Source organism: Dermacentor andersoni, chromosome 9, assembly GCF_023375885.2.
Source record: "Dermacentor andersoni chromosome 9, qqDerAnde1_hic_scaffold, whole genome shotgun sequence".
In the NCBI taxonomy this organism is placed as follows: domain Eukaryota; kingdom Metazoa; phylum Arthropoda; class Arachnida; order Ixodida; family Ixodidae; genus Dermacentor; species Dermacentor andersoni.
The window spans coordinates 52628483-52647274 of record NC_092822.1 but is presented as its reverse complement, the minus strand read 5'-3'; the positions used below and the strand labels follow the sequence as shown (position 1 = coordinate 52647274).

General features: G+C 46.5%; 1 protein-coding gene across 6 annotated transcripts in view; it reads left to right on the top strand.

Annotated features, from left to right (window-relative positions):
- Positions 1-18792, top strand: part of LOC126528041 (carbonyl reductase family member 4-like) — a 19892-nt gene extending 1100 nt beyond the window's left edge. For 4 of the 6 annotated variants that reach the window (XM_055069097.2, XM_050175894.3, XM_050175895.3 and 1 more), the window contains exons 2-5: positions 648-793; positions 2952-3200; positions 7114-7267; positions 18614-18792. In XM_055069097.2, coding sequence (XP_054925072.1) covers positions 648-793; positions 2952-3200; positions 7114-7267; positions 18614-18792 — 728 coding nt within the window. Of the gene's footprint in view, positions 1-647; positions 794-2951; positions 3201-7113; positions 7312-8226; positions 8349-18613 lie in introns of those variants that run through there. The other 2 variants (XM_055069099.2, XM_055069098.2) reach the window with 2 other exon arrangements.

Here is an 18792-nt window from a genome sequence, read left to right as displayed (position 1 = left end):
TAGGGAGGATCACATTGAGTCCTTTTGCCAAACTCTTGTAATGTAGCGCTTCGGTTGTGATTATTATGCAGGAAGTGAGGCGGAAGCTGCACTGACAATATCTACACGTCTCCCTATGACCAATATAATTCGCCAACGCCGAGTTCCTAGAGTTCAGAAACGGACAATCACCTTCTGCGGCGGTTGTAAAACGGCAGTGCATGCAAGACTCGCAAGACGGCCGATTAGCATCGATTACGCAAGGCAGTCTTGACACAGTAAACCCTCGCGCGCTGCCGTCGCGGCCTCTGCGACACTGTGAGCCTTATCTGATGAGGCGCGCGCCCTTAATCTCACCTGGAGGAGCAGTGCCGGCCGATAATTGCGACGAAAAGCGGTGAGCGCGCGAGGAGCAGCGGAGCGTTGTGGTGCCTGCGTGCAACACACGCGCGCCTCTTGCACTGACTAGCGCTCATTGTAATTTACGACGTCCACAGCTGCGCTGCCCATAAATCGCAGTACTGCGCACTCGCGCGCCTGTCGCTTCGGTCGGGCGCGCACCGCGCCAGCCCGTCTCGAGTCACGATACCGTGAAAAGAGCGGCCACAACCTGCAATGCGGCCCCCCTCGGCTTTATGTGCTTTATAGCGCGCGCGTTGTGCATGCAGCCATGGCGCAGGTTGCATGCGTCTTCGGCGGCACGCGCGGAATCGGGATCGCCGTGGCGCAGCGCTTCCTGAGAGCGGGCAGCCCCGTGGCCGTCTTCTCGCGGGACCAGAAGAACGTCGAAGAGGCCCTAAAAGAACTAGCATTGGTACGCTGTACACACAATGCTGGCATGTGTTGCCCACACCTTCTCTGAGTGGCCCGAGAAACTGACTTGGGTCTACAGTCAAACAATTCTTGTACCTATGCTCGTAGCTTGAGACGGAAATGGTGCATAGACGAGACGGGAGATGTGAAACAAGAGCTAGCTGTGTTGCCTTATCTCTATTCGCCCATCGTCCTGTTCATTCCGCTACAATATGCTGAATCAACTAGTCAATACATAGATGCTTCACATTGTTGGGTGCTGACCTTCTGGAAGAAGAGAAAGTTGAGCTAGTTTCTAGGGACTTGTTAGAAAAAGGTAGACGTGCAGATGTAGACGCAGGAAGAGGGAAATGTTTGTGTTGGCCATTTTCCTTGACTTGTGTACCTGTTTGCATGTCTACCTTTTTTTCTAACAGGATTGCTGCATGTCCAGTACTGCCCAGTCCACGGTAAAGAATAGCAATAAATTAGCACTCAAAGGATTCTGTCCTCACCAATGTCTAGGAGATTGAAGAATAGCAATAAATTAGCACTCAAAAGTTTCTGTCCTCACCATTGTCTCGGAGATTGAAAAAGTGGCATGAAGGTCACGTTTTCAGATTCATCCTTTGGATGTTAACAGTGGTTAAGCACGGTCTCAGTGTCTCCAGTCCGAATGGACACTACACACCAGCACATCTCGTGATTTGCATAACAGAAAACTTTGTTAGCCTTCGCGCATCAGTAAAACGCAAACTTGAATTATTTGCAGAGGAGGTCACGAGTGAGGGCCAAGACAAAGTAGCTTTGTGAGCTTATGCCATCATAAAACAGTTCTGCCTTTTGCATTCTATCGTGCAACATGTCTCCACTTGTGTATAATGATTTAGTGGTAAAAAAAGGCCAGGCATGTAACAGTAGTTTTTCTCATTAAATTACTGGGCATGCAAGTCGGTGCTGCTGGCTGGTGTTGAGCACTTTCTATCTGGGCACAAATTGTGCAGGATAACTTACTTGGGGACATGCAGAAGTAAATCTGAATGGAGAATGGCCAACGTGGACTGATGCGAAATATAAACATATCAAAACATTGAAACAAAGAGCGTGCAACGTGCTGCAATTACAATCGCCTCAAGGCTGCGTATGTTATGGAAACTTTAGTCAGTCAAGAAGGAAGCAAAGGTCTCTTGCTTCCCAGACTTCTCAGGAAGAGTGACCAAAATACTGCGGGCTGACAGGGGCATAGCCAGGGGGGTGGAACACCGGGCACTATGCCCTCCCTCGACATCTCTGTTGTACCATGATGTCGTCTGCTCCCCCCTAGAAAAATTCCTGGTTATGCCACTGCAGGCTGGAGAGATAAAGTGTGATTGTCCCAGAGTGGCTTTGACTGGTGTGAGTGAACATGGCGGGTATAAAATGTCACTCAGTGATCGAGGTTCCAAAATGGTTGGGAGGTTGTTAATGAGTATCATGTTCCTTATTTGAAAGCAGGGAGGGATGTAGAAAGCTATCCACACGGCAAATACACTATATAGAATAAGTAGGCAGTATTCATCCACTTTGATGACTCGAAAGTAATTGTATCGCAGCAGATTTTACACCATTGTCACAGCTCGGCTGTTAAAATGTTGTTGTCAACCTAACTTTTCACCAAGATGTGCCGATCTTCCTTGAAGTTCTTTGCTTCTTTTTTTCTCTCTTTCATAGGTGGCACCAACAGGAATTCAGTTATCGATTATCTTGTAAATTATAGGCTGTTGTTAGGGGCTATTCTGAAATAATAAATCATTTTGTTCAAACGAAAGGAAATAATTGTAAGAAAATGTTTTCTTGCCAACCTCTACATCCTCTGGGCCTAAAAAGAGAAAAAGCATGCGCGCTGTCACTTTCATGTACCTCCTCTCTCTCTTGTCTCTTATCCCAACTTCCACTATCTTTACCCGGACCTCCTACTACTGCTTTGGTAGGCTAACTGTGCCTTTTCCTCCGTAACATTACTGCCATTCCGGCCTTGTTCCTTTGCTGGCTCGTTTACTGAGAAGGGTGCCTACGAATTCTTTCTGCACAGCCCCTGAAAACAAAATAAGCTGTGTAATGGCAGAATCGCCTCATTTTCACATGCTTTCTCCAAACGAAGTTGCAACGTAGCTGTGTTACTTCCACGCACTTTCTTTCAGGAACCCGGCATTGTGCACGGACGTAAATGTGATGTCCGCAACGAAGCGAGCGTGCGAGAGGCTCTGGCTTGGACAGAAGAGCAGGTCGGCCCTGTGCACTATCTCGTGACTGCAGCCGGCATCGGCCTCGATCGCTTGCTTGCCCAAACAAGCGAGGCTGAGATCCGCAATCTTCTCGACACCAATGTCATTGGCACGCTGTTCTGCGCCAAAGCGGCCTTGAAGGCGGGCATGCTGCGCCGCCGACAGGTGAGAACGACTTCTGCCCGAGGGGCTCATCCAAATTTAGTGAGTGAGCGGTAACTGCAGCCCATGGCCCAGTCGGTACGACACCCAGCTCAACTGTGGGGGTGCATGGTTCAATACCTACCGTTTGACATTCAACGCTATGTTAGACAGGTGCAAGCAGCTCCCTGGCCTGCTGCCCAACTTTCCGGGGGTTGTTGTTTGAGAGAGTGTCACACAGAATACTATACTTGCCGTAGAAGAACCAAAACAAACAAAGCAACACAGAAATCTCGGAAAGGGTGTCTTCCAGTACCATGCCGAAGATTTCTTTACAGGTGGGTGTTCTTCCCAAATGTTGAGGTCTCATGTTGGCTAAGTACATGTCTGGGAGCACGCTTGTGCCTATTTTACTGATAGGTGCCTGGCGGCAGCTCTTGTATGCCTTCCACTGCTGCAACAGATGCTCTACCAGGGGCCATCTGTGGTTGGAGGCAGCCCGTGGTTGGAACACAGAGGTATAAGCAAAGTACATGCCATATGAGCCTTCTTACAGAAATCGGAGGCTGTGAAGAGAAATTATTGCATACTTGTCGGCTCCGTTTATGCTTGGCAGGCAACGTTGCAGAAGCTGTGGAGGTAGTGCGGTCATAGCAGTCTCACTCCACATATTTCACAGTGCAGGTGAATTTCATCTTTGACACTTTCTGGGGAATAACTGCTTCATATATCACAACTTCAACTTATGGGTGCGTGTTATTACATGATACAGTTACGTACAACTACAATCACGTATTATTTGCATGCCTTTGTGCAAACTCCTGTGCATAGATTATGCAGCATTGATTGTGAGTGCAGAGTGTTATGCCAATGCACACTGCAAAAGCAGACAAAAATTTTAATGAAAGCTTGTATGCGCTTCTCTGAAATTCAATTTACAGCCATGCAGTATAAAAATAATGCTTGTGGGAAATGCACCCACCAGCAGATTTCCAGATCTTTTTAAGCCAAAAGCCTTAGATGGCTCACGGGACGAAAAATCCGATGTCTGGCTCTACATCGTCCGGCGTTATGGTGCCAAAATTGATAGTGAGCCAAACCCTCAACCTTTAGTGGGAGTCGAACCCACAACCTTTGGTGCTAATTTGGGCAAATTAGGCCATCAATTTCTCTATAAGAGAGTGTGACACCAAGGTAAAGAAGCGTCAGCATGACTTGTTGTGTTAGTTAAGGCACAGTTATAATTAAAATAGAGCTAATTAAGGCACCCAAACCCATGACCTTTGGTGCGAGTGGAACCCACTTGGAGGTACAGGCGAACCTACCATATCTCCAAGTTGGATTCCAATTGCCATCACGAACGTCGAGAATCCAACCCACAACCTTTGGTGAGAGTAGAACCAACTTGGAGATGTGGGCGAACCAGCCGTGTCTTCAAGTTGGATTCCAATTGACATTGTGACGGTCAAGAGTCGAACCCACAACCTGTGGGGTTAATTTAAGGCACATTTAAATAAGATATAGTCAATTAAGGTGCTTGTACCCACGACCTTTGGTGGGAGCCGAACCCACTTGGAGATATGGGTGAACTGGCGATATCGCCAAGTTGGATTCCAATTAAGATCGTGAAGGTCGAGAGTCGAACCCACAACCTTTGGTGTTAGTTAAAGTGAAGTTGATTAAGGCACTCGAACCCACGACCCGACATGGAGATATGGGTGAACTGGCCATATCTCCAAGGGATTCCAATTGACATCGTGAAGGACGAGAGTCATATCGATTACCTTTGGTGTTAATTAAAGTTAATTAAGGCATGGTTATTTAGATACAGTTAATTAAGGCACTTGAACCCATAATCTGTGGTGGGAGTCGAACCCGTAACCTTTGGTGTTAATTAGGGTAACATTAATTAAGACACAATTAATTAATGTATAGTTAGTTGAGGCACTCGAACCTGCAATCTTTGGTGGGAGGAAACAAGTAATAGGAAGTAACAACGCATTACACTGAAAATGTGAAGTAATGTAATGAATGTCTCATGAGCGGGTAGCCTTTTGCCTTCATCCTCTTTAGCATATGCTAAAGTACTTTTCAGCGTTTCTTTGGTAGGGCGATCAGTACGGCCTGAAAGTGATTGACCTAAAATATGAACAAGGAAGATTTATGGAAATAGTCATGAGCTTTCTGACATATGGCTCAAGGAATGCAAACGTTAAAGCATAAACTTTACAAATAATGATAACCGAGAAGCAAACAATGAACTCACCTCGCTGTGTACTTAATTTAATTAACAACGACAAACATACTCGCATTTACTGTTGTGCGTTGTGCCAGTTGCGTTGCTGGAGCCAGGAATAAGTCGCGTTGTGCTGATGAAATAATCGCTACCAAAATCTATCGGTCTAAGCCGGGCCAAGAATGACAACGCTCAAATCAGTGATAGTAACTAGTACAGTTGTTAGTCAGTCAACCTAAATTGACGAGTCAAGTTTGCTGGATGTTCATACGTGTATCAACATACCTTCCAGAATAATCGCTGGTGCTCATGTACATTTGAGAATATATACAACAGTATTTGTGTCACATGTGCAGTCTGATTAGACAGGATTTCGTTATAGAATCAATGACAACATTCAAGAAATTTTTGATACTCTAGGCATATCTTGCATCGAGCGATAACAGGACAACAGTGATAATCTGGCAAAAAGTGGTCTCTGCCAGAAAGCAAACTAATGTGTGCGTGACAGTTTAAAAGAAAAATCAAAGTGCATGGAAACATTCTGCCTTCGAACATGAAAGCTGTAACTTCACATTAAAGAAACAAAGATGTATAGCTAGATAGGAAAGGAACATCTTCCTGCACGAGTACTGTGACAATCACTCACATTTACCATGGCAGTACTAATGTACAAGTTGTGTGGCTGGAGGTGCAGGACGAAGAATCAAAGCTTTTGCTTTTGAACATAAACTTCTGTTTTCTATAAAGTGTGCACATTGTCACATTATACATGTACGCTGATACATGTATAAATAGCAGACGGACTTGACTCGTGAGCGCCGATTCATTGGCTGATGACCTTACTTACCACTATCGTTGTGATTTGAGTGTCACTTGCCTTCCTGGGTAGAAGGTTGCCCAATAAAGGGCTAGATTTTGAACTCGCACTCTTGCCGCTATTTGTCATTTGTCACTGCAGCATTGCAACTTGTTTGGTTACTGTTAATAGCAATCGGACTGAAATTTGCGCATTTAATGTGCTTCCAGTAGTTACAATAATGTGTGCATAGTGGTATTCACAGGGACCCACCACTTCTTGTGCTGTTTTCTAAAACACTACAGTAAGAAAGTTTACATAGCTTGCCTTAACAGATGTGCAAGTAAGCGTTCCCCTGCTGACGGCCAAGTACCCTCGAAATGATGCTGCATTATGTCGTAGCTAGTACCTTGGGTAGCATATCCAATTGGTGACCAGAAAGAAAAGTTATTCAGGGACCCTGGTAGAATGAAAGCAGCAAGTTACATTGTGCAGTCGGAACAAGAATGTGCTTTGCGTCTCAGCAGAGGAAGACTGAAAGCTCTCGCTCTACTTTTGATGCTTCCTCTTGGGGCTGAGAGATGGGTCCACAACACGTCAGATTATTAGCAGCAATAACCTTTTCACTTCGTTGATTTCTAGCAAGATGTAGCTTGCGCACTGCAGTAAAGTCTTGCATAGCCACACAGAGGGAATGAGTGTGGTGACTCACCCATGAGCCACATTGTAGTGAATATATTAATCTTAAGTTTGATCTGGTAAGCAATATTTATTGCAAGCATGCATGTTGTGAGCACACTTTGCACAATCACCGCATCTTGTTTTCATGTGGATGAATGAGCTAGGAAGCTGCAATACTGATATTAGATCTTCAACTTTGTGTGTCCTCTATTTCTTTCCAGGGCTCCATCGTTAATGTGGGCAGTGTTGTTGGTGAACGAGGCAATGTTGGCCAAACTGTCTATTCTGCCAGCAAGGCTGCCCTAGTGGGCCTGACCCGCTCGTTGGCCAAAGAAGTTGCCTCTCGGAACATCAGAGTCAACATGATTCAGCCAGGTGTGTATCACCATCATCATCGGCCTATTTTATGTCCAGTGCAGGTGTGTATAGCCTTTCTTAGTTTTCTGCTTGCCAAAAACGAAAAATTTCACTAATCTTTGTTAATACTAGGAACCTTAATATCAATGTCAGTGACACTGTGTAAATTAGGAATGCATAGGCAAGTTGTATAGGGGAGTGATTGACTCTTCGTATCACAGACTTCAGCATGTGACACACACAAGAGGCTCAGCAAACCAAATTACACAGGGCCTTTGGGAGATGTACCCCGACATGCCCTCATGGCAGATGTTTTGCATTCTTCCCACATACGCTCACTTTGTAATGCACCTTTTCCTTTTTCTGAAATCTTTCACGAGTTCTAGCACCACTCTCCATGCACCACACAAGATGCTTTTGTGTTGTCAAAAATTCAAGATCACCTACTCCTACTCCTCAGTACTGATCACATTGCCGGTGCACGTAAACTGTTGGGAAGCTCTCCTATATTGCACTGTAAATTCATTATATGATTGCATCTCAGTAAAGAAGGTCGTGTAGCAAGCTGCATCTGCGCTGAGCATGTGGGCTTCGCATTTTTGTTTGCTGGCCATTTTCCTGTGTAAACAGGGAAACCGGCATTGCTTCTTTTGTAATCATACCTTGTTTCTGTCCCTCATGTAATGCTCCATTCGGAGCCTGTGAATAATAATAATAATAATAATAATAATAATATTCATGAAAGTAATGATGATGATAATGAAATCTTCATTGCGATTTCTTTTTCTGGCGCAGTTAATGTAACAGGGTAGGCATAAATATTGAAAAAAATCATTTTTTGTTTTTGGCGCAACTTGAAATCCACGGCCTTTTCTGAACAAGAATCGATCATTTATTTGTCTCAGTGCGACTTCTTTTCGCCAAAAAATGACATATTCCGAGACCTATACGGTGGCCCATCACGCCCCTGTTCCTAGGCTTCTGCCGAAGTGATGGTGACAGCAAGGGATTCCTTGCAGTGGAAGCATCAAAGCCGTATGCAGAGATGACAATTTGCAAGCTGGAGTGCATTGGGCACATTTAGAAAATAGTGGGCACGAGACTACGGAAACTGAAGGAAGAAAGCAAAAGGCATCAAGCTTTCTGACGGGAAATGCATATCTGGCCGGGGACGTCTCAGTGATGCCTTCATTGATAAGCTCCAGAACTACCATGGTTTGGCCATAAGAAGAGGCCATAAGGCAGTTTAGAGAACATTCAAAAGGCTGTCTGGGCCTCATATTTTCACATAGCATCAATGGATATCAATCCATCCCACGGCGTTAGCCCGAAAGATGCCGACACCTGGTGCAAATTCCACAAAGCCCAGTTGAATGGTGAACCATATGTTCATAAGGAACACTTTCCAGCAGCAGTTCTTGAGGCTGTGAAGCCCATTGATCAGCAGCTAGCTAAGCCCGAGCTACTTGCTAAATGCCTCCTTGGGAAAACGCAAAGCCCCAACAAGTCTTTCAGCAATGTTGTGTGGAAACGCGCTCTAAAAAATTTTTTCCTTGGACATCAAACACCGAAAATGTCCACGCTTGATGCTGTGCTCATGTTTAATGATGGCAGTATAGCCCGAGCCAATGGGCTGAACTCATTTCGAATTTCACCAGGGTGCTACACAGTGCAGGGGCTACGTGACGTTGACCTGTGTCGACAGTACTTCGCTGATACAGCAGGTGACAAAAGAGGCTTGGTAGGCAAGACATCTAACCACAGAAAGAAAAAGGGATTGTGGTGATGAGTATCTGACTGGTGCCTATTCAAACGGTTTGTCAATTTGCAGTTGTTTCTTTGTAATTTTGTAATAAAGCCCCTTTCCCACTTTAGATGCAATTATCTCAAAACTTATTTTTTAATGCCTTCGTTCCTTTATCTCTGCAACCGCAGGTGCTAAGAACGTAATTTATGGACAGTAATTAGATCAGAAATTGGGGAATATACCTTAGCAGAATTATTGTTGTATAATGAGATACTTTTGTTCAACACAAAATTTAATGCCTTGTACTGAGTGATAATTAGGTACCTGCAGTAAAAAATTAACAAAAAAAGTGCATCGCAATATTAAGGGATAAATCTGCTACAGTAAAAAGAGGAAACGCTTCCGATCACAATGATAATATTATAATTGTAATTTATACGGTTATGGAGAAAAAGGTACTTAAACATTGCCTAAAATACATGGCAGGTATAGGGCCTACCCTGTTCCCTTAAAGCTCAATACAGTACACTTCAGTAATTTCGACTCCGGCTATTCGGCGTCCATGCATTTCTATCGGTCCAAACTTTCGTTATTTCGATCTTGAGGTTGGCTTTTACCGGATAATTCGATCCCGACCGGTCAGCATGCACGCGCGTGACTCCTACAGCGACCCCAATAGCGACACCTTTACTGGAAGCGTCTGTCTCGACAGAGCTCTGAGGATCATGTTTTGTTGTATTGGTTTCATAAAATAAAATAATGATGATGATAGTGAATGCGTTGAACACACGTGATCTCTCGTCGGAAACGCATATTTTCGGCCTGCCCTAGGAATATTTTTCAAGCAATAACGATAGCTCACAGTATCTGATTACAGTATTTACTCGATTCTAACGCGCCCCTTTCCTTTTTCCCAAGAAAACTTGACCAACAACGGAGTTCGCGACATGTGCATGCTTTGCCGCATAACAAGATTGTACTGCGGCGAAGGTACCTAAACAAACCGTGCGGCAAAGCCGCCGTTAGAAAACCGTCCGCCACTGTGCAAAACATATTGCACATTTTCCTCGCTAAAATATTTTGTGCGGCTTAGATTTCTACTTTGTTTAGCATCGTTAATGTTATCTTTACGTTAGTTTTCTACTTTAAACACATAGAAAGCGGGCGAGTGTTAGATTCGGGGGCATGTCAGAATCGGGCAAATACTGCCAAAGGAATCAGTAGTATGTCTTAATGTTTTTTTCTGAATCTTGTTTAATTCGACCCACCGGATAATTCGATTAATTCCGTAGGTGCCGTCAGGGTCGAAAAAGGGTAGTCAACTGTATAATGAATACCGACATAATAAATTATTACATGTTATGAAGTAAATCTAAAAATTTTCTCGCTGATATCAACGTATTATCATATCGATATCATCATATCATATCATCATCGATATCAGTTCAATCTCATTATGTCGAAGTATCGTTCGACAAGCAAATGCCCTCCTCATTTTCAATATTCGTTGTAAGTGTATATTTGTTACATGCTGAAATTTAGTGAGAAACAATTTAGATTTAATTCGTTATATGTCAATGTTGTATCAAGGTTTGACTGTATACGTCTATCAAAAGATTATGGTTAATTTACTGCATTCTCCATAATGAAAAGGATGGGGTTACAAACAAACCCACCCTGCTTGCATATGAAGGAAGTTTAGACTGCTGACCAGCAATAGGCCCTCCCCTGACCTGCCACAGACCAGAGCCATGAAATGGGAGGGGACGAGAAATACTTAGGAGTTTAATTACAAGGAGCTTATGCGATACTCAACATTAGAAGCAAAGTAAACACTCACATAGTTTAACTAAAAGCGAGAAGTGATGACAAAATAAAAGAACTCTTTTGCAACAAAACATATGCATAAAAACCCACCATGTATGGATTTACAATCGATAAAAAGGATGTAGTTGAAAGCGTGACTATATGAAAAAATACAAGCAGAAATAAACATGACGAGCACAACCTTGCAAAGTACATATACAAAACGAATACACGATGGTTCATATATATGGATGAATAGATGCAATAGAAAAGGGCCAGCGGGAAGTCTGAGAGCTTTGGAACACATGGTCTTATTGGTGGGAGCAGTGGCTGAGAGTCCAGTCTGAAGAAGCATCGGGCTGCTGGTACTTCACTGCGGTGGTCACTGCTGAATATGGGGGTGGACTCGGGACCCACGTTTGTCTTCTTGTCAAGGACCCCGACTTGGCGAACTTAGCCTGCAGACCACTACTTGGCTAACCTCTGAGGTACATCCGCTCACCCAGACTTCCAAACCGACTCTGCCTTGCACTGCATGCCAATGATTACTTCAGGAACCGGTCGGGAGGCTTGTGGGACAAAAGGTAGGCTGCTATTCCTAGTTACCTAGCCACATATAGAGTAGATGGTACGGGGAAGGAGAGGCAACGCGGAGATGTGTGCCGATGACTTTGTGACAACGTCAAAAAATGTCTCACTGCTGATGGAATTATTTTGAGTTGTCTTGGGAGTACAGTTGTGAATTTCTTCCTTCACTGCTTGAGCACCTGCTGCTCTTGACACACCTGAACACAGCAACCGTTATGCATCTTCGTGCGGCAAAACAAAAGAGCAATTTTCTAGTATGAAATTAGTTAACTTACTTTACACTGTAGCAAAATAACAAGCATAGAATATCTTTGCAAAAGGTGCAAAGTGCAAGTAACGAAGGAAGTAACGGTAGGAAAATACCTTTTCGTGCAGCATAGTGTGGCAAAACAGTCACAGTAAGCAGTTCTCAAGCATGAAAAATTGTTTAGTAAATTGTAAATTTTATACTGTAAAATTAAAGAGCACTTTGAAGGCTAGCGTGAACAAATGAAAATTACAGTGATGCAAAACATGCACTGGAGAGGGAACTCTAATACAGGCAGCCGGCTGTCAACTTTAACTTTCATGTGTTTTTGAAGTAGTCTGCATCTGACACTATTGCCACAGTTCCTTCTAGTTTTTTTGCAGGAAACTATGGTGATAACTAGCATACACATACTGCATACTGAAAGGTGGTTTCTCCGAAGCAAGAGATACTTTGCTGGGACGCTGTCTTTATACAGTGGCAAGTATCGACTGCATACTCTTGCTGAAACTTCAAGGTGGTGTCGCCATCTGTATTTAGATTTTGCGCCGTTTTGCCTCTTACCAGGCCTCCTGTCACAGTACGAGTGGTCTTTTAATGGGAGATTATCATTCTTGGTCAACTTCGCACAGTTTTTTGTATCTGTACGGTCGTCTGTCCTCGGCTAATGCCTTTCACGCCATCTTGTGTCACTGGGTACGGGACTGGAAAACTTTATAATGGTCCTGCAGGACATGCTTAGCGCATAGCAAGCGTCTCCCACGTACGGACCGACAGGGAGTACCTGGCGGCCGCTTGGCGGGTCCGCTGGACGGCCCATTGCTGGTCGGCGAGTAGTGAGCTTCTGAGGGACTTCTCCCACTTGTCTGAGGTAGAGACGGGAAGAGCGTTTCTACACTCTCAGAACATGGGCGCGAGTGTCGCAGTGTCTTTGCACGAGGGGCACGTGTCGCTGTGGTACGCATCGGGATAAATAACGTGTAATTTGGCAGGGTTTGGGTACATGTGCGTCTGTAGCAAGCGTAGTGTTAGCGCCTGCGGCCTGTTAAGTTCGGGGTGTGTTGGCAGAAAGATGCGCGCCTCAGGTAGAAGTGTTTTGTGATTTCGCTGTACGTAATGAGCGCGTCCCCGTTGTCCTCTAGCTCGACGAGATGGGGTTGTGGGAAGGTGCGGTCGTTAATCGCGCACGCTGCATTGTGGGTGATCTCATCGAGGTCAACCACCCGGCACCCGACCGAGATGGGCGGTGAACCAGATGACAGTGTGGTGCTTGAGAGTGCTCGAATCCGCGCTACGGAGGATGCGTAAAGCCTGGCCGGAGACGACGCCACGTTCGAAGGCTTTGATGACCGGTGTGGAGTCGCTGTAGATGACTTCCCGTTTGCCGTCGAGCACAGACAGGGCTATGGCTACTTGCTCCGCCACCTCGGTATCTCGGGTGAGGATCGTTGTGGAGTTGAGGGATGAGACCGCGACCGCGGCGAAGGCTCGGTTTTTGCTGCAGGCGGCGGCGTCCACGAACGTGACGTCGGCTTTCATGTCCATGCGCTGGAGAAGGGCGATCGCCCGGACAAGGCCCCTGCCTCTGTTGTGGTCAGGAAGTATGTTTCGTGGAATATGAGCGATCGTGATGGAGTCTCGGATCTCGCGGGGAACCGGCGTCAACTTCGGTGGATCCCTCTTCGTCGAGGAGAAGAAGCCGAGCTCGCGCAGAATGTGGCGGCCCGCCTTGGTGGTAGTGAGTCGTATCACCTGCGTTCGCTCCTGAGCCTCGGCGATCTCTTCTGGCGTGTTGTGCACGCCGAGCTCGAGGAGTTTCTGTGTGGAAATGGTGATCGGAAGGCTGAGGGCCCGTTTTACTGCCTTTCGAATGAGGGCGTTCAGTTTATATCGCTCAGTGTTTAGCCAACTGTGCATGGCAGCGACGTAGGTGAAGTGGCAGAGAACAAACGCATGTACGCGACTTAGCAGGTTGTGTTCTTTGAGGCAGTGGTGGCAGCCACTCTGCGTACGAGTCGTATGCCGTTCTACGCCTTGGTCGTGAGCTTCTGCACCGTTTGGATGTTGGTTCCATGGGACTGGATGATCATGCCCAGGACCCTGATGGGAGTCTACCTTGGGGACGGTGCGGCCGTCCCTGGTGCGGAGGGTGACGTTGCGTTCGGCCGGGGGCTTCCACCCTCTGGGCTTGGCGCCCCGGCGTCTTGGCGAGTACAGCAATAGTTCCGGCCATCTGGTGCTCTGCAGGGTCGGATGGCTTCATCGAATCCGCCTTGCAGGAGGTCGTCGAAACCGCGAAGTCCTATCTCGAACACACTGGGTAGTCCATGGTCCAATCTGAAGAGCACCGAGCTGCTGTGCCGAGGAAACCAGGTTTGAAGCAAAAACCATCGGCCCAACATGAGTCGGCATGCGCATATGCTGCTGGGTGTGTGCCACTTTTCAGTGGCAATACATATATATAAAGTTTTCCGGTGCTAGGCAGCACCGAACCGGTGTCATAAATATTCACTCAATCTTGTCCGAATGTATATATAGGCCCACCATGGCGGCGGTAGTGACTTTCGTGTCGCGCTGCTAAGCTCGATGGCGCGGGATCAAACCCCGGCCGCGTTTAGATGGGAGCGAAATGCGAAATGTACCGTGCGTTGTGTGCACGTTAAAGAACCCCAGGTAGTCAAAGTTAATCCGGAGTCCCCCACCACGGCATGCCGCTTAACCACATGGTAGTTTTGGCACGTAAAACCCTGGAATTGAATTCTATTTTTTTTTCTATACACGGGCCACGCGCGTACTTCATGGCGGTGCCGCCAGATGGCGTAGCGTGGGCAAGCTGAAGCGCGAGGCTGGGGCCTGGCGGCAGTACATGCTTCGTATATGACCCGTTTCGGCCGTGGCAATACGTTATGTCACTAAATTGCTTCAATGGTAATCGCGTTCAGGTCGACCGTAATCGTGAGTTGGTTTCTTCAGGAATTTTTTTTTTGTACTGTGAAAGGGTGATTTCTTTAACACAGATGAAAATTTGCTGTTTAGTGTCCCTTTAGGCATTGGAGCAAGAGCCGGTATGGCACGGCCTCGGCGGCCTTATCGGCGCCAGAAAATAGCCTTGGAATGCTGGTGGCCTCCAAACCAGGTTTGATGTCAACGCAAGATTCTTGGCGCCATCCATAACGCCGGCATATTCCAATCGTTCGCACGCACTGTGCGACAACAAAACGTACTCAGACCATTTTAACGCCAGTGGGCACAGAAGTGTTGACAAGAACGTGCCATTACAAGGAAGTGCGATATTCCACATTATTTTCACATAACTGCACGTTTCAAGCACTTCGGCACAGGGGATTTATTGCAGGAAATAAATGTGCAACTGCCCAAGAACACAAGAGTATGAGGTAAGCTGCCGTATTTTGCACATGGAGAACACAATGCAATAATAGTAATGGCATTCTTGCATTTTAACGCGATAGCGTAAGGGCCCAGTGTTGCAGAAAATCCATTGTCGATGTCGGCGGAGTTGTCCATGAGCTAGAATATCCGTATATATTTAGGTATATGTATACCCAGGCCTTGCTATATAACATGGAAAGAATTAAAAATAAAAAAATTACGGTCTACAGTGCCACACAATTCTATCACTAAAGTTTCTCATGCCTTGCTTGCATTCTTGGCAAAGTTATTCCTCGGAATTTTGAGAATGACAACCCATAAACAAATGTCATTAAACAAAACACCGACAACATATGCCTTTTATATTAAATCTTCTCAGACTTAAATATTACAAGCGTGAAACAGTAACAGAAACCTGAAAAATTGTGCGATTCTTTCTTTTTTTTGGGGGGAGCGCTGCTGTGCTCTACCTCCGGGATAGGCCCATGCAAGAGGCCGCGTTTCTACCAGAAAGCTCGCCTTCGTGCATAGCGTTCGCCGCCAGCGTTTCCCGGCAAGTCTTACGGTTACATAAGCTGCAGTTGCCGGGGAGCGTGAGAAGCAGTCGGGGATCTTTGAATGTCATCAAGTTCCACTCTTAAAGGCAAAGCTTAAGCGTCCTCAAAGTTTTAACGCCAAGGCGTTAAAGGGCCCCTCACCAGGCCCCATAGCAAATTTTAGTTATACGCTGAAAGTTGTTACGTGTCTTCTAGGAAGCGTTCTGCCGGAAAATTTTTTTCAGATCAGCTCATGAATAGCCAAGACAGAAATATTTCGGTGCCGCGAACCCATGATTTCAGGAGGCGAGCGTTCTCCCATACCCGACCTCGAGGATCGCGTGACGCATACATCACGGGCCCCGCCTTCATTTTTTTTTCTCCTTTTATTGCGGCGATGCGCACGAGCTGTTGTGATTGTCTGGTTTGGCGCAGCGCACGATTTTACGCGCTGTGCACAAGAGCACATAGCGGTATAATTCAGTGCTACATCAATACTGAGGCAGAACAAGCTGATTGCAGAGCATGATCACGCGTTGGAACACGGAAGAAAATGGCATAGTTTCGGTACCTGCGTACGTGCCTGCACGACCATGCGAACAAGCAGATGAAGCAGAAGTACATCTCTCTTGCTTCGGTGCGAAGTAAAACTTTTTAAAAACACCCAGATATACCGTTTCTGTGTTTTATTGTTTCTCTAAACTTCCATTCGTCATTTGAAGCAACAGATCACACAAATAACAGATGGTGCCTTGGATAATTCTCGAAGTCACGTGTCACCACGAGCGACGTCACACTGCGGACCCGAGTACGTTGGCGTAGGGACGCGAGTACGTCACCGCCCGGCTTGGAGTGCCGTCGCCGCGAGGGAAAGGGAAAACGGCGTTCGGATTCAAATTTCAGACATTTCCGCGGCGCGTAGCGGTGTAATTCTTTGCAAACACGATCGTTGACGCACGTTGTATGCTCTGTGCTTGTCAGCTCAAAATCGCCAGACCTGGTGTGGGGCCCTTTAAGGAGCCCGTGTCGCAAAAAATCCGGCTTCGGGGTCCCGCGTGGGCGTCGAGCGACGGACGTCGCCTCGACAAAAACTTTTCCGTATCAGTGATTTGGTCTTGTTGGTATGACATCGTGAGGCTGCGATGATGTATGCGAAAAAGTTGCATATATGTGTGGGTCCTTTGCTCTAAATAAAGATTGTTGCAAGTTTGCACCTGTGTGTGTCACGTTTTTCTTTCGTCCTTGTCTTTTCATGCACATAAGTCTCACATTTTCTAATCAAATTTCGAACTACGCATACCCAACCACTCTTCTTCTACCACCAAACACCAAAATTGCTCACACCTTATCTTTCATTCTTTACAAAGTTATTCCTCGGAATTAGGAGAACGGTAGCCCAAAAACAAATGTAATTGAAAAAAACACCGACAGCGCACGTTCTTTGTGTTAGCTCTTCTCAGACTGAAATATTAAAAGTGCGAAACAATAATAGTAGATTGACCCACACAAGAGCCCGCGTTTCCACCAGGAAGCTCGCCTTCGTGCATAGCGTTCGCAGCTAGCGTTTCCTGGTAAACGTTACGGTTACGTAAGCTGCAGTTGCTGGGAAGCATGAAAAGCAAAGGGGTCTTTGAACGCTATTGCGTTCCACTCTTAAAGGCGAAGCTTAAGGGTCCTCCAAATATTTTGAATAATTTTCCAGCAAAACATGGCACAGCAAGCAAAAGCAGGTATATGTCGTAAATACAGAGATGCACACTTTGAAGTGAACTCGTACAGGAAAATAAGTGTTTATCACGCAGTGAACAATCAAGAAAGAAAAAAAGTATCTGCGGCTGAATTGTTTCATCAACACACTCGCGCTCTGGCGTGTGCATAGCAGGAGGGTTCGATAAACGCGGCACAAGAAGTGTGCGTGTTAGCAGTTGAATATACAAGAGGCTAAGACACGTTATCATGCCTCAACAGAGTGTAGTGCCCTGCTTCGCTTTCTTGTGGCCGCTCTATAATAGCAGCAACAGGAATAGTTTGACAGCAGGAACCAGCTTAGTAGCGTTAGCCAGCGCACGTTTCATAGGAGACTCTTGTATCGCTACGCGTAAATGTAAAAGTTTTATTGCCATAGCATTTATAGGGACAGTCCAGCCGACTTTTCGCCGTCGTCGCAGTGATGTCCGTATCAAGTCCAAGTGCGATAACGCGCCCCGTGCTGTGAGCCGAGAAGAATGGTGCCTTGATGCGCGCCGTCTTCCCCAGTGTTGGAGGTTTCATGATGAAGCTCGCGCAAAGCGGGTGAGGGGGAGTATGTGAGCGTGCGTCCCTTTTTCGAGCCCGACCGTGGCTGCGCGTGGCTGTCCGCGCGGCTTGTGCGCACCATCCCGGAGGCAATTTCCGGCGGGCGCAAAGCTCGGTCGAGCCGAGATGGCGGCTTCGTGTGCGCTGTCTTCCCGCGCACCCGCTGCTGGAGGTCGAGCGATCTCCAGTTCCGCAGACGCGTTGAAACGAGAGGCAGCAGCAAGCGTTCGCTTCCCTATGTTCGCGCTTCTCGTCACGTGAGCGTTGCGACAGCGATTCTCCGCTGTCTCGAGCAAGGTCTGTTCACGTTTGTCTGTGCGCTTGCGAATGCTTACTGTAGTTTAAACTGCCGATAAAACTACGAACCTTGCCTTTGCTATCGCCATTGATGCTTGGCTTTTGGGCGAAACTGCGACTTTTTTAATGAGTAACAGTAACATCTACGAAGACTACAGTGGCACACACGCACGCACAGAGATGTCTTGTCCTAGCCGCGCCATCTCTGCGCGGCAGCAGCGACCGTCTCCTCTCATATCAGTTGGGTAGTGGCGCCTATGTGTGCGTGCGTGTGTCCTCCTGGCCCAACTTGCCCAAGAACAAAGCAGAAACAAGGAGAAATGAACGGAAACGCAACACAGATGATTAAGTGGCTTTCGCTGCTACATATATATATTCTTTCACATTTGTTATGCACTTGCAATGAACAAAACACATGTGACAATCTTTTTTTTTCTTCTTTCTTCCTTGCTTCGCAGGTTTCATAGACACTGGCATGACTCGCGCGGAACACTTGCAAGCAGTGGTTGGCCGCATCCCCTTGCAGCGGCCGGGCCGTGCCGAGGAGGTGGCGCGTGCGGTGCATTTTTTGGCAAGCAGCAGCTACGTGACCGGGCAGGTGCTGCCCGTGGACGGGGGCCTCCGGTTGGCCATGTGA